This window comes from Channa argus, chromosome 17 (genome assembly GCF_033026475.1).
Source record: "Channa argus isolate prfri chromosome 17, Channa argus male v1.0, whole genome shotgun sequence".
In the NCBI taxonomy this organism is placed as follows: domain Eukaryota; kingdom Metazoa; phylum Chordata; class Actinopteri; order Anabantiformes; family Channidae; genus Channa; species Channa argus.
The window spans coordinates 13,794,984-13,808,239 of NC_090213.1; the positions used below are offsets into that span (position 1 = coordinate 13,794,984).

At 40.9% G+C, this 13,256-nt stretch overlaps 1 protein-coding gene across 1 annotated transcript; it reads right to left on the bottom strand.

Annotated features, from left to right (window-relative positions):
• ccn2a (cellular communication network factor 2a) lies at positions 1-2,785 on the bottom strand. The gene is made up of 5 exons (XM_067482172.1): positions 2,505-2,785; positions 2,097-2,313; positions 1,720-1,971; positions 1,398-1,609; positions 1-1,284 (listed from the first exon to the last, which is right to left on the bottom strand). The coding sequence occupies exons 1-5, from the start codon at positions 2,565-2,567 to the stop codon at positions 988-990; spliced, it is 1,041 nt and encodes a 346-aa protein (XP_067338273.1). The 5' UTR covers positions 2,568-2,785; the 3' UTR covers positions 1-987.
• Between the last annotated feature and the right edge of the window lie 10,471 nt (positions 2,786-13,256).

Here is a 13,256-nt window from a genome sequence, read left to right on the forward strand (position 1 = left end):
TTTGTATAAAAAATATAACATTTTATTTCCAGCTACAAAGTGAAACATGTAACATTTTGTCACATTTCTCAATAAAATAGTACAAAATGGTTTTGACAAAAATACACCATTGATACATTTCAAAGCACAGAACAAATTTGGCTTTTAAATTAACTTAAACTGTACAAATATGTACATAATTTACACATCAACAAAAAAGGAATGAAATTACAATTCTTCCAGTCTTTTCTTCTATTTGTTGCAATTGTTTACAAAACAGACACTTGGTTTCTTCCTTCTGACCTGAATCCGTAATAGTTGTTTTTTTCTTTTCCTCAGTGCTGCAGTAAAGCCCACTGTGTTCCATGTCTAACCCTAAACTCAACATGCTTCATGCTCTTTCATCCATGTGCTGGGCAGAAACTCTGACCTTTCCTCTACTCAGTGAACAGTGTAGATACAGACAAGGCTGACATTCAGGCTTGTTCTGCAACACACACACGCACACACGCACGCACAGAAGGACACATTCACACCTGTCTGGACATAGAAACACGAGCCTGCTGTGGTCTGCACACTCCCTCTACAGCTGCTTACAGTTTGCAGGTCTGGTCTGGGCTTGGAAGATGGGGGGTGGGGGGGACTTATTAGACACCTCATTTAGAGAGGGGGTCAAAGTTTACATAAAGTACAAAAATGCATACAGTAAAATGGACGAGTTTGTAGATAGGATTTTAAGGGGAATGGGCGGAAACCTGGCAGTAGGTTTGTCAAAAATAGACGTTATAGTGCAGGAATCTCTTGGAGCTGCTATGCAACTCTCTGTCTGAGCCTATGTGGCTGATGTGCACCAGCCATACAAAACACAAAGACACCTAAACAAGTGTCTTGACTACTTTTACACTGACAAATTGACAAAAAAACATAAAAAAAAAAACATTTATACTGAGCTGCAAAACGAGATGGAATTTGTTTTCAAGTCATAAGCTGTGGTCATCCTTCAGTGGCTTATGCCATGTCCCCCATCATCTTCTTGTAATACATGGACTCGAAGATGTCGTTCTCCCCAGGGCAGTTGAAGTGGCAGGCGCAGGACTTGATGAACATCATGTTCTTCTTCATGACCTGTCCATCGGGGCATTTGAACTCCATGGGTAGGGTGGTGGTCCTGTGGGGGGTGCAGCAGCGGCCATCCAGGCAGACGCCACAGAACTTGGGCCTGTAGGATTTGGTGGTGGTGCAGCCAGAGATCTCAAACTTCATGGGCTTGGAAAGTCTGGGGGTACGGATGCACTTTTTTCCTTTCTGCAGAAACAAAATGGAAAACAAGTTCAGCTGACCTTCTTCAGCTATTTAAGTGCTGATTTTGTTAAATAATTGTAGTTGACAAAGGCAGTACAGTTCTAGCAAAAACTCACTTTGATGCTCTGCTCCAGCTGTGACTCGCAGGGTCGCACCATGCACAACCGGGTCTGTTTCTCAAGGCGGCATTCACGGTTGTCATTAGTGACTCTAGTGGAAATCCCAAGACCACAGGTCTTAGAGCAGGCACTCCACTCAGTAGTCTGGACCAGGCAGTTCTCTCTCATCAAGGAGGGATCTGGGCCATAGGTCTCCTCCTCTCTGTAAGCTGCAAACACAGGAGTAAACACTGGATTAGAAAGAATGAATAAAGATCATCTGTCGATAAAGACAAAGCTACTGAACTACATTATGATGCAGAAAAGGAAACAAACTCACCAGGCAGAACAGAGCCCATGAAACTGTGTGTGTAGGGAGAATCACACTCCCACTCCTCACAGCACTTTCCTGGCACCTTGACACGTCTGGGCATGGGACAGTCAGGGCTGGGCAGCCGGATGTCCATGGAACAAAGAGGGACGCAGCCTACAGCTCCATCCAGACAGGTGCATTGGTACTTGCAGCTGCTCTGGAAGGTCTCTCCACTCTTGTACACCATACCCCCAAACACACAGGTGGCTCCCTCTTGAGCTGGGGTAGAAAAACAATAGGGAAAGGTCATGATTCGGTTCCTACACTGAGGCCATGTAAGGCAAACTTCTGTAATGATATACAGTTTGATATCACAGCTATTTATTCAGGTTTTAGTTGCTCACCTGTACACACTCCTATGCGTCTGTTGTTGGGGGCTCCAAAGTCACAGTAGAGACCTTTGTGTGGATCGCAGATGTCTTTCTCAGTGCAGAGCTCCCCCATCTGTTTAGAACAAACCCTGCAGCAGCCACAGCCATCCAGCACCAGGCTAACTCCGGGTGAGCACTGAGGAGGATTGGAAGGGCACGAACACTGGCCGCTACACTCCTGACCTGCAGCCTGACCAAAGAAACACACACAGACACATGCTCAGATAAATATCATCTCCACATGTTGAATTGTTAGTATAGGTCAGCATCCAGCATGTGGATTACACATTTTAAAATGTGTGCTTGGAGAAGAGTCAAATCATTGTCCACATAATTAAAACCTATAATAATACAAATCACCAGCATGAATTTCTGGCTTACCGTATATGCAAGCATGATGCACAAAACTTGCAGCAGCATCACTTTCTTCATTCCAGAAGACATCTTTCCTCGCTTGTCGAAATAGCTTCTAGTTTTTCCTTAACTCTTGTTGAAAACGTCTTCCTTTAGTCTCACTGTCTGAGCTCGAGAAACCTTTTCTGATCAAGTCGATCTCTTGTCCGATTTGTCTCGTGTTTCTCAGCTGCTCTGGTCAAAGTCCTATTTTCTTTCTTGGTGAAAGCTAGAATTTAGCTTCAGTAAAGTTGATCTGAGCTCTGAGTGGAGAGGCAACCTCCCTTTATACTCGCTGCCCCTCGCAGGACGTCACTGGGGGCTGAATGGAGAGCCAGCCCTGGACAAACATGGACATGCTTGGCATTCTTTCCTTGCTTCCTGACCCCCACTCCAGACATCCCACATTCCTGCTGTCTGAAGGCAAGGCTCTGCTGCTAGGCCAAACAACACTGTCTCTCTCTGAGTGGCTTTCATCTGGAATGGGAGGTTAAGTCTGGTTAGAGTCCTGGGACCCCACACTAGGAATTCCTGAAGACTGACTTCACAAACAGACGATACCTATAAATATTAATTTTGTAAAAGGAAGAAAACAAAAAACTTTGAACACAGTTCAAAAGTGGCAGCACACAGAGCTTTACATGAAAGAAGAACAGTTATAAAACAACAGGTAGAAACTCATAAAAAAAATAAGAAACAATTAATGGTTTAATACAGTGATTGATGTGTGATGGGTGGTTAAGACTTTAAGCCCAGAGGAGCATTCCTTAGCATTGACTTCAAAGGTGCACAAACAGTTTGTACTTCAGTAAATGAACAGCTAGCGGTCGGGGAAAGGAAATTCATCGGTGTCATTAACTTGACACTGGTTATCTATCAAGGTGCTCGTTCCAGCTCAGAGACTTGGCAGCTGCTGCTGTCTTGTAACTTTGTCTTATGCAGCAGCATTTTTGTGCACTGACATCAGTGGCTGAGGTGCAGCTTTGAGTATTACTCATTTACACATATTATGGGCATATTATTATTGGCTCGTTCATATGTATGAACGAGCCAATGTGATCAAAAATGCTTTAAATCCAGTTGCAGTAAAAAAAAGGACCATATTTATGAGGACGGAGCATTTAAACCCTATTGAAGTAAAAGGCAGGAATATAATATAAGTGTAGTTGTATCAAAAAGTGCTCATCCTGCAGAAAAAATCTGAAGGATGTGACACAATTAGATTGTGTAATGCTTCTGCATCACTGTATAATTAGCATTTCACTGTTGTTGCTGTTTACTGTGTATAATGGCGTAGAACAGAAGTAGTAACAGGATTTTGCTACAATATATGTAGTTCTCAGGACTTGTTTGTAATATGAGATCATTTAAGATACAATATGTGTAGTTACAGCTAATTCAAAAATGTCTGAAACTTGACAAGTAGCCCGAGTACTACTTTTTGTAAGGCTTCACATATCCAAAGGTTGGTCAGCAATGCACAGGAATTTGCAAACTATCTATCATTTTTAATGTATATATGTATTCAATGTAGAAAGTGATCAGTAGTACACTGCTGACACTGGGGTTTTAATTTCACATTGATAGAACATTTTGACTTCATTGGGTTCTCTGGCTTCTCACCTGCCTAATGAAGTTTAGTCTGTGACAAACTTGAAAGGCCAGGTGTGCCCTGTCCCTGGCCGTGCTTATTTAACTACATCAAACTCAAACTGCAGGAAAGAGGCTAGACGGAGGTTTGTGTATTTTTTTGAAAAATGGGGGATCACACACCAGGCCAGACTCTTATGAAAGGCGGCCCTGCTCTTTCTCCAGCCAGCAAATCGGAAATGAAAAACTCCCAGAGAAACCTAGAGGTGAAGGAATGTAAAAAAGAAGCCAGCAGCCTGGGCTCTTACTACAGAGGAAGTGTCCCCATATAAGGATGTCTGCTCTTTCCCTAATATGGATATGTTCTTTCTCTGTGCTGGCTTCGTACAGTAGGGACTCCTATTAGAATATCTGACCAAGGAAAAACACAGCTAGAAGTGAAACTGTGTGTGTTCAGTTGTGTGTATGTGTATGTGCGTGTCCGTGTGTGTGTGTGTGTGTGTGTGTTTGTGTGTGTGTGTGTGTGTGTGTGTGTGTGTGTATATGTGTGGAGTATTCTGTCTCTCCAAACTGCCCAATGAGTGTGTGTGCTGTCAGTCATTGAAGCTGCAGAGCCCAAATTTCAACTCCCTGATATCTAAAGGAAACAGCTTGATGGAAAATCGTGCGTTCGTGCTGCAAAACAACATTCAACTGCTGACATTGTTATCTAGTGTGCAGAGCGATCTAGTGTGTGTCAGGCTGTTTATTAAGACTCTTATCACCGGCAATGTTTTGAAGCGAAAGAATGTCACTTGAAGATAATTACAAATACTGTATTGTTTTGTTTTATGAAACCTAATAATAGTAATAAAGAAATAATAACAAAGTCACGTTGATGCCTGGCTGTTTCGAATAGTGTTAATGTAACATCGGTGCGTTGTTATGACACAGGGTGTTTTGCTGTCAGACTCTATGTTCATTGAGTTCAGACTATCACTTTCAGAGTTTCCTATGCAGACTCTCAGCAGGCAGTAGTTTCACTGTTCTGCAGATCTAATTGTACAGATGGGCTAACAGTGGTGGCCTAAGCAAACAGATGGCTCAGTGTGTGGTAGGCCCAGATATGTCAAGGATAAGTATAGATTGAATTATTTGTCTAAACGAGAAACTGTGGAGTAAAATCTGTAATGGAACTGTGGTAATGATACAATGTCAGGGGAGTCTGTTCAGCTTGGTACTTTGTGGCATTAGTGTTTTAAAACATCCCTGTGTGCAAGCTGTCTCCCCCTAAATCTTGTTCACTTTTGCACACTGGAAAATGTGTGGTGTGCAGATTTGACTTACTAGTGCCTACTGTTATATTCACAAGAACATGGTGTACATTTCCCGTAGAGCAAAGTCTGACGGTCAGACGACAGATGTTTTTTAATGTACCAAAACTCCAGCTAATAAAAAATACAGTAAATAACACCATCCCAATATAAGACCCATCTTTTTTTAACCACTAGCACACAGAGTCAACAACTTAAAATAGAACAGTGACATAATAACAAATAAAAAAATAAATATTGAAAACTTGTTACGATACAGCTGCCTGTTATCTAGGAAACAGCTGATTTGGTGCTACATGCTCTGCCACTTTAGAAATTTACAAGGCCACAATACTTTATTATACTTGCTTCTATAATTTGGAAAAAAGTGCACTTGCACTACAGTGCTACGATAAGCCTTGCTCACTTATTTCACCAATAGTGCAAATGTATCAAATTAGGTGACAGATGTTGAAATCATAAAAGAGTTCCTTGAATTGATCATGCAAATGTAGCAACAGGGCCAGGACGTGTGCAGTGATCCTGAACAGTGGAACAGTAGTGTAGGTGACACCAGCATGTTTAACTGTGGTCACGTCATGTTAATGAATTGTTTCACTTTTGACACGTTGAGCTCCAAATTTAACAGGGCAAGGTCATGTGACTTGTGAAGTAATTTCAGGTCAAGGCCTGCTTTCCATCCTGGTCTGAATTTATGTGTGTTCCTGCCTGCCAGTTATAGCCTCATTGCTTCGCTGCTTGTTTCATAGCTACAGTGTGACATCATGAGGATACATACCCATGTCAGCTGGGAAGTTTCCCTTTTTAGAATCTGTGATGACACACCACAATTTCCTGTCCATACTGGCCTCTGGTGATGTCCCTGTGCACATTTAGTCTGTCTCTCACCTATGGAAAGTGGAAATTATTCCCAGTTTTTCTGAACACCATGTGTGGGAGTGTCAGTCCCATCACACCATTCCTGATGATGTCATGCCTGATGCTGATGTCAGACAGGAGCCCTTGTGACCTGTAGGACATATTCTAGCTGATTCCGTGGTTCTCATATGCTGCCTGTAATACGTATGGAATGGCTGCAGTCACACCTTTCCAGCACTTCAAAAGCTAAACAGGAAGATAAACATCAAGAGTTAAAAAAAAACCAATTGGTTACAACAGTCTCTTTGTACTGGGGCTGCATTTTTGCTCCACACTGGGCCAGGTATAGACTTTAATTTCCCATTTTTAGCATGTAGCGTTTCTAAGATCATCTGTTTGTCATTATTTGGTCTGGTGTACTTTCTATTTAATGTGTGAAGTTGGGCCGATTTATCCTAACCATGCTGAAGTATTTGCACACTCAGATGCCAGTTTAGATACATGTAGTTAAAACCTATTCCAACACAGTTCTGCAACAAAACATTTCTGAAGAATAACATAACTGTATGATAATTTTGATGTCTATTGTATAAAGTGGAACTAGTGTATATGTTTACAAACTGTTTTTCCAACCTAGGTTCATATTTGAAGTTTTGGTTGTGTTATCTGGACTCAGCTGTCCATTAAACTGATTTCCATTAGTGGTAGCTGGCACACCATTTGAGGAATGTTCCATGGCTCTAACCTTCAAACCGACCATCCATATACCACTGTGTAAACTGAATATGAAATCAAGATCTCCAAATGATTTTCCTGCCTGCATATTTCCTCTCCTTTGAACTCTTGGGCTGCCTGCAGAGAGAGGGTGAGGGTGGAAAAGTTAAAAACAACATGGTTGCCTACAGAAATAAATCCTGATATCTTGTCTCTTTTTTTTTACATGTTGTGTATTTTATTTGTCTTTTGACAATCGCAGTAGCGAGAAAGCTACACATTTTTGTGCCAACTTTGCACACAGTCATTTGTAAATAATGCACAACAAGGGAACAATCCTGCGAGAACACTAGAACGTGTGCATAAGACCTGTCATCTGTAAAATGTGTGCTTCATCAGCAAATCAAACAGGCTTTTGGAGACGTGCTGGGAAAGTAAATTGTTGCTTTCTTTTACAATTCAAAGCCAGCAAAAAAACCCATGGGAACAATTTAAAATGAATTGGATAGCGATCTGTTGACATTAAACAATGAGAAGGGATAGGTCCATTACTGGGGGATGAAACAGTTGGAAACTGATGGAAAGTTTCTAAAACCTGCCTATGAAGACAACAGCAGTGAAACCTAATAATGGATATGGAGCCTGGGATGATTTGTTGAGATTTAAAATCGAGTTGGTGGGCAGATGAACTCTCAAGATGGAAACCGTGTCTATTTAAAGACCATAGTGGTGGAAAATTCTCAATCTGGAAACGTGCATAGGACCCAATCTTTTTCAGGCACAGCATCCATGAAATAGTTGGGTTTAGTATTACTTGGGGTATTGGGCCAAAGTATAATATAATGGCCATTTGATGCCAGAGGGGCAAAGTTGGAAGGCTGATTGCATTTTTAGTCAAATTTTCTCATAAATCATTAAGTTAGGGACATCTAGGGGAATGCATTTACCAGTCTGTGTTAACAAGGGAGGGGAGAGCAATTTCAAGCTGAAACTTTGTACAGATATAACAAGGGGCACTGATGGGTGGCTGACTTGTCAAAGGCAGAGAGAGTGGAAAGCACCTATTTAAGACCTGTATCCTGCAAAGTGTTTAGACTACAAACTTACAAGAATTTTGGGCTCTGACTATTTCAACAAACAGCAGAAACTCATCCCAGCTGTAGATTTACCGCCACACACATTGACCTGGAAGTCAGGTGGTCTTTACTTAAACAAAGCTTCATGTGGGACCAGGATGGCCTCTGTTGTTTCATTGACCTTTCAGCTAGAGGTAAGAATGGTTTCTAATATTAGAAATCATATCCGACACACCACTTGGTTCTATGTCCTTCTTTGGATGTCACCATTGGATCAATATTGTCTAATGAAAGCCTTTTGGCGACAGCTTCATTCTTGGCCATCGAACCAGTTTGCCATCTTGATCCATGAGTCACCTCTGAAATCAAACCAGATGCCTTTTGTAAACTTAACACACCTGGTGCTAAATAGTCCAGTGAACTACAAGGGTCATGTAGGGTCTATGACCCTAAAGATGGTCTGCCATTTACAGGTGATGGTTTCTAAATATAGCATTGGTCCTACCACACACAGTGCTGCAACTAAATGGGGCACAATGAGAAACTAGTTCAGTCTAGTTCACCAACAGCAGGAGCTGCTTTGAAGGGATCTACAATATAAGACTGTTTTGTCCTCCAGTCTGTGGTCAATATGATGGAAGAAACCATTCATTTTTTCATTTCTCTCTCTCAAGATGCTTTGTTTTGCTTCGTTTTACAACTGGACACATCAGTAGCAACACATTTCCAATTATTTGTTGTTTGTGTGCTTGTTTTGTGTGATTTATTTTCAACAGGACAAAGAATTTGAGTGCATGTTTTCAGCACTCTCATATTTACTCACCTTGTGGACCCCTTAGTTAGACCACATCCTTACTTTGCCCTGGATTTGCATAAAAACGAAACCCACCTTATGAACAGTGTGAAATGAACATCTTGTGGCTCACACAGAGGAGCCTGTGAATGAAAACTCATATTCTGTAGCTTTCAGAGGCGACCGCTTTCCTGCAGGAATGTCAGCTTCCCCCTATTAGCTTGGCACACGACTGCATACCTCAGCTAATTAGCTTCCTGTAAAAGCCTTGAATAAAAACATCAGCTTTAATCACATGCTGCTGCTTTGTCTCATTTGCAGCCAAAGTAAATGTTACTTCAAGCATAGAAAAAAGTGACATTTTGCTTTGTGGGTTTCTACTTCCCAGACAGGTGTTTCAAGTTGTGCTGTGCAGGGATCCAGGTCAAGACATCACCTTAACATTCCTCAACATCAAATAAACAGACTGTTTTTCTATCATTAGAATTTAAAAACGCACTCATTTAAATTCATGTTTTTTTTCATTTATACTGAGGTTGCCTGAGATGTCAAACTTGTGTGTTTACTGTCTGTTTTACTTGATGGTTATTTACTGGCCGAGAGCAGAAGAACTGTGCTCTCTTACAGTATAAAGTACAGTGCTTTGCTGCTTTTACAGTTCATTTTGAGTCAGAAACAGAATGTACCTGTTACAGGGCTTGTTGACTGTGTTCTGGTTATTTAGCAGCTGCCTGTCAGTAAGACAATTTTATATTTACTGCAGGTTTCTCAAATGGAACAATAATTAATGACCAGGTTTCACTGCTCATTTACCATATGGGAACAGACATACACACTTACACAGAGCTTTATTGATTTGGACGGAAATGCCTTAAAACTCAGCAACATCTAAGAAACAAATGCATTTTATTGTGTTAAAATATAAAATTTAGCACAGCTAAAATAAAATTTGATACAGTGAGGTCCAGGGTTCAGGTACTGCGAGGTTACTGTAGTAGCTATTTTGTTGCATTCAACTGTATCTGATAATACTATATAACTACCTGATGCTGTGTATAGTGAAAAACCTATGAAAAATTGTGAGGTTTGACAGTATACTAAGTTGTAGCTCATGGTTTAGCTGTGTCGCTTCTATTTTTTTATACAAGAAACAAATGTACGTATTGCACAAACAAGACTCATGTGCATGTGTTGGATGTCTTCTGACAAGGAACCCATATCAGCTTAAAAGATGACATGTCACTGTCATGTTCGATACTAATTTAATTTGCACCGAATAAAAGCTGCAGGTTTTAATTTTGTGCCAACTTGAGAGAGAAACTTTTGAAGTACAGAGTAAAAAAAGAAGAAATGTACATGTTTACAATTTCCTGACAATTAAGAAAACAACTTAGCAAATCTGCTGATGAAGACCAAGATTGCTCCAGAATACTGTAGCTTCTAAATTGAACTTAATAAAATAGATGGCCAATACACTGAGCCCCAAGTTGCTACTGGAGGGTCAGGCCACCGCACTATAGTGTCATTGTGTGTGTGTGAAGGGGTGAATGAATAGCAACTACCAACAAGGTAGAAAAGCCTTATAGAACTGCAGACCACTGACCATTTAGATGTCAGTTCCCCAATTTAGGGAACTGACTTGAGTTCGGAGAAAACCCCAGAAATGTCCATAAATGGCCACTCATATAGCTCTTTTATCCAACAGTGGCTACCATGCAAGGTGTTTACCTGACCCACCTGGGCAACTTGGGGCTCAGTGTCTTGTGCAAAGACACTTTGATACAGGAATCTCATATTTGTTTTTGTTTGACAATCTATGCCTGGTCAGCAGTCATGTCTTTCTGAATGCTCAGCTTGTAACACAGGATTTGTACTACATGGGCTTCTTTTATTTTTTATGTTTGTTTTGTCCTTTCGGCTTATCCTGTGAGTTCAGGCTCACAACAGCGGATCGTTTGTCCGCATGTTGATTTGGCACAGTTTTTACGCTTCCTGGGGATGGCGATGAGCTGTTGGGGGTTCAGTATCTTGCCCAGGGACACTTCAACATGTGGTCGGGGAAGACCGGGGAATGAACCTCCAACCAACTAAGCCACTGCTGCCCCCTGTGTATTCTCCAAAAAATAGAGCAGAGAAAAAAAATTACATCATCATGGTTATTTTCTGACGCTCAAAAAATCATGGAAAGTGACCAAAGCCATTATACAACACAGGCTGAGTAGTAGTCTTAATAACAAGTAAACTAAACTTGATTCATAAAATCGGTGGGGGTGACCCTTTAAGATGATATTGCTGATGAGGTCTAAAAATCTTTCAAGTTGCAAGATGTTTTAGTCAGTTTATAAGTATTTTGTGTTGAATTAAATAAAAACAAGAATAGGTGCCCCATCCTCTGTCCTTTTGTGACTAAAAATAGAAATTTGCACTCCTATCACTATAGCAACTGTACAACTAATGGCATGAATTCGGAATGTTCAAATTTCAAAGCATTATGTGTGTGATTTTACAGAAAAAAACAGTCCACAGCTTCCCATGCTGGCATCATCAATGCAAAGGAAAAAAAAAAACACGACAAAAGAACAATGTTCAAGCCACAAACACTCATTAGCAAAGTGTGTGATGAGTGCCTCTCACCACTGCTAGAATTTTGGCTTTACCAGTGAAACGCGGTCTGACCTTCTGGCACTGACGACAAAAAAACTGCGTCTGTGTGGTGCCTGGAGTGAATGAATATTCCAGGCCAACAATAGATCTGTCCTTTAATGAAGTTTTTAGTGCTGAATCCTGCAAAAGGGAACAGTGTTTTCGCATGACTAATGCCAATGAACGAAAGATTAGTGTTAGGTGGACTGTTCTTTCATGAGCGGCTGTGAAAATATTGCCCTTCGAGGGCTTTCCCTTTTACTAAGCTGTCAATGCAATCACAAACGTGTCCTAAATTAAATAAAAGTGAACACCAAAAGAACTGTAGATTCGTAAATTTTCATATTTGTGGTTTTGTGACTGGTGGTTTGGTGAACAAATATTTAATAGAGAGAGCAAACTCAATAAACTGATAGAACTGTGCTGTGCCTTATAGAAACAGCCTGGCCGGGGTTCCCATCGTCTCTAATTGTTTCCAGATATGCACTTTCTGCACAGTGGCAAACAGGACCCCTCCCTGTCTGCCGTCTAGAACGAAAGGCCTCTCCCAATCTGTCTATGAGCAGCAAAGTCAGACTGCAGCCTACACCCTCGACCCATGTCTGTTTGTCTGTTCGTCTGTCTGCCTAGTGGCAATCTGACCCTCTGTGCTTGGATATGTGATTGTTAGTTGGTGGGTCATACCCGATTGGTTGTTACTCACTGTTTTTCTTCTCTTTTGCTAAAGTTAGCTTCATTTAAGAATCATGTTTTCTGTGATTCTCAAATAGATTGGCAGCTTCTTTTCTGTCGCTAATGAGAGACACACTTAATAAATAGGTAAGAAGAGGTCCAACAGTGTCCTTTACCTTGTAGCATTCCTGCCCACAGCTGACGGACAGTAAAAAATATTGTGCCTGTATCATCTTCTGGTGGAAGGTGGATTTCTCAGCCATGTGAAGAGGAAGTGATGACGCAGGAAGGAGTCATCACTCAGCCAGCTGTCAAACTGACAGCAGACAATGCGAGTTTCACATGTTTCTCCCACCTCACCACAGACAGCAAGACACATATTCCACTCCCAGCCGAAGTGAATCAGGGAATGAACAAATAGTTTTGGAGTGATAATGGGAGGTGAGCAAACCATGATGTCCATTTGGGAATTATTACCATTCAAACAGCCAAACTGATCAAGCTTTAATGTTTCCATTGTTGTTGTACCCAAACACATTCATTTGCTTATTATTGCGTACTTAACATCAGCTTAAAGAAATATTTCTTTTTCTTTGTTGGGAAGAGAGAAATGGATTCTCGTGTCTGTGTGCTATATATCAAGAGACATCGTCATTGCAAGGCACCAGGGTAAATAGGTAAATGGGTAAAAAAGTGTTACACTTAAAAGTGCATGCCAGCTTTATTGAAACAATAAATTGTATACTATTAATACATGTTATAATAATTCAAGTGTCAACCTTAATTGATACATGCTAATTGATTTGTGCCTAATGTATGTGCCTAATATTTTAACATTCTTAAATATTTAAAGTATTTTAACATAGAATTCAGTCACTTCTCTGTGCTAAAGCTTTTATGGAATTTATCGAACACTACTGTACCTTCTGATGCCTGTGATCAAACAGATTTATTGGGGGGCTGTGCCACTGGCTCGCTGGTAAGTGAATTTCTCCTGTGAACAGCTCATAGCTGTCCGACCCCTTCTCCCAGTTTGTTATGCTATGACGGATGTCGTCTGGCAATTGCTTCCTACTGAACG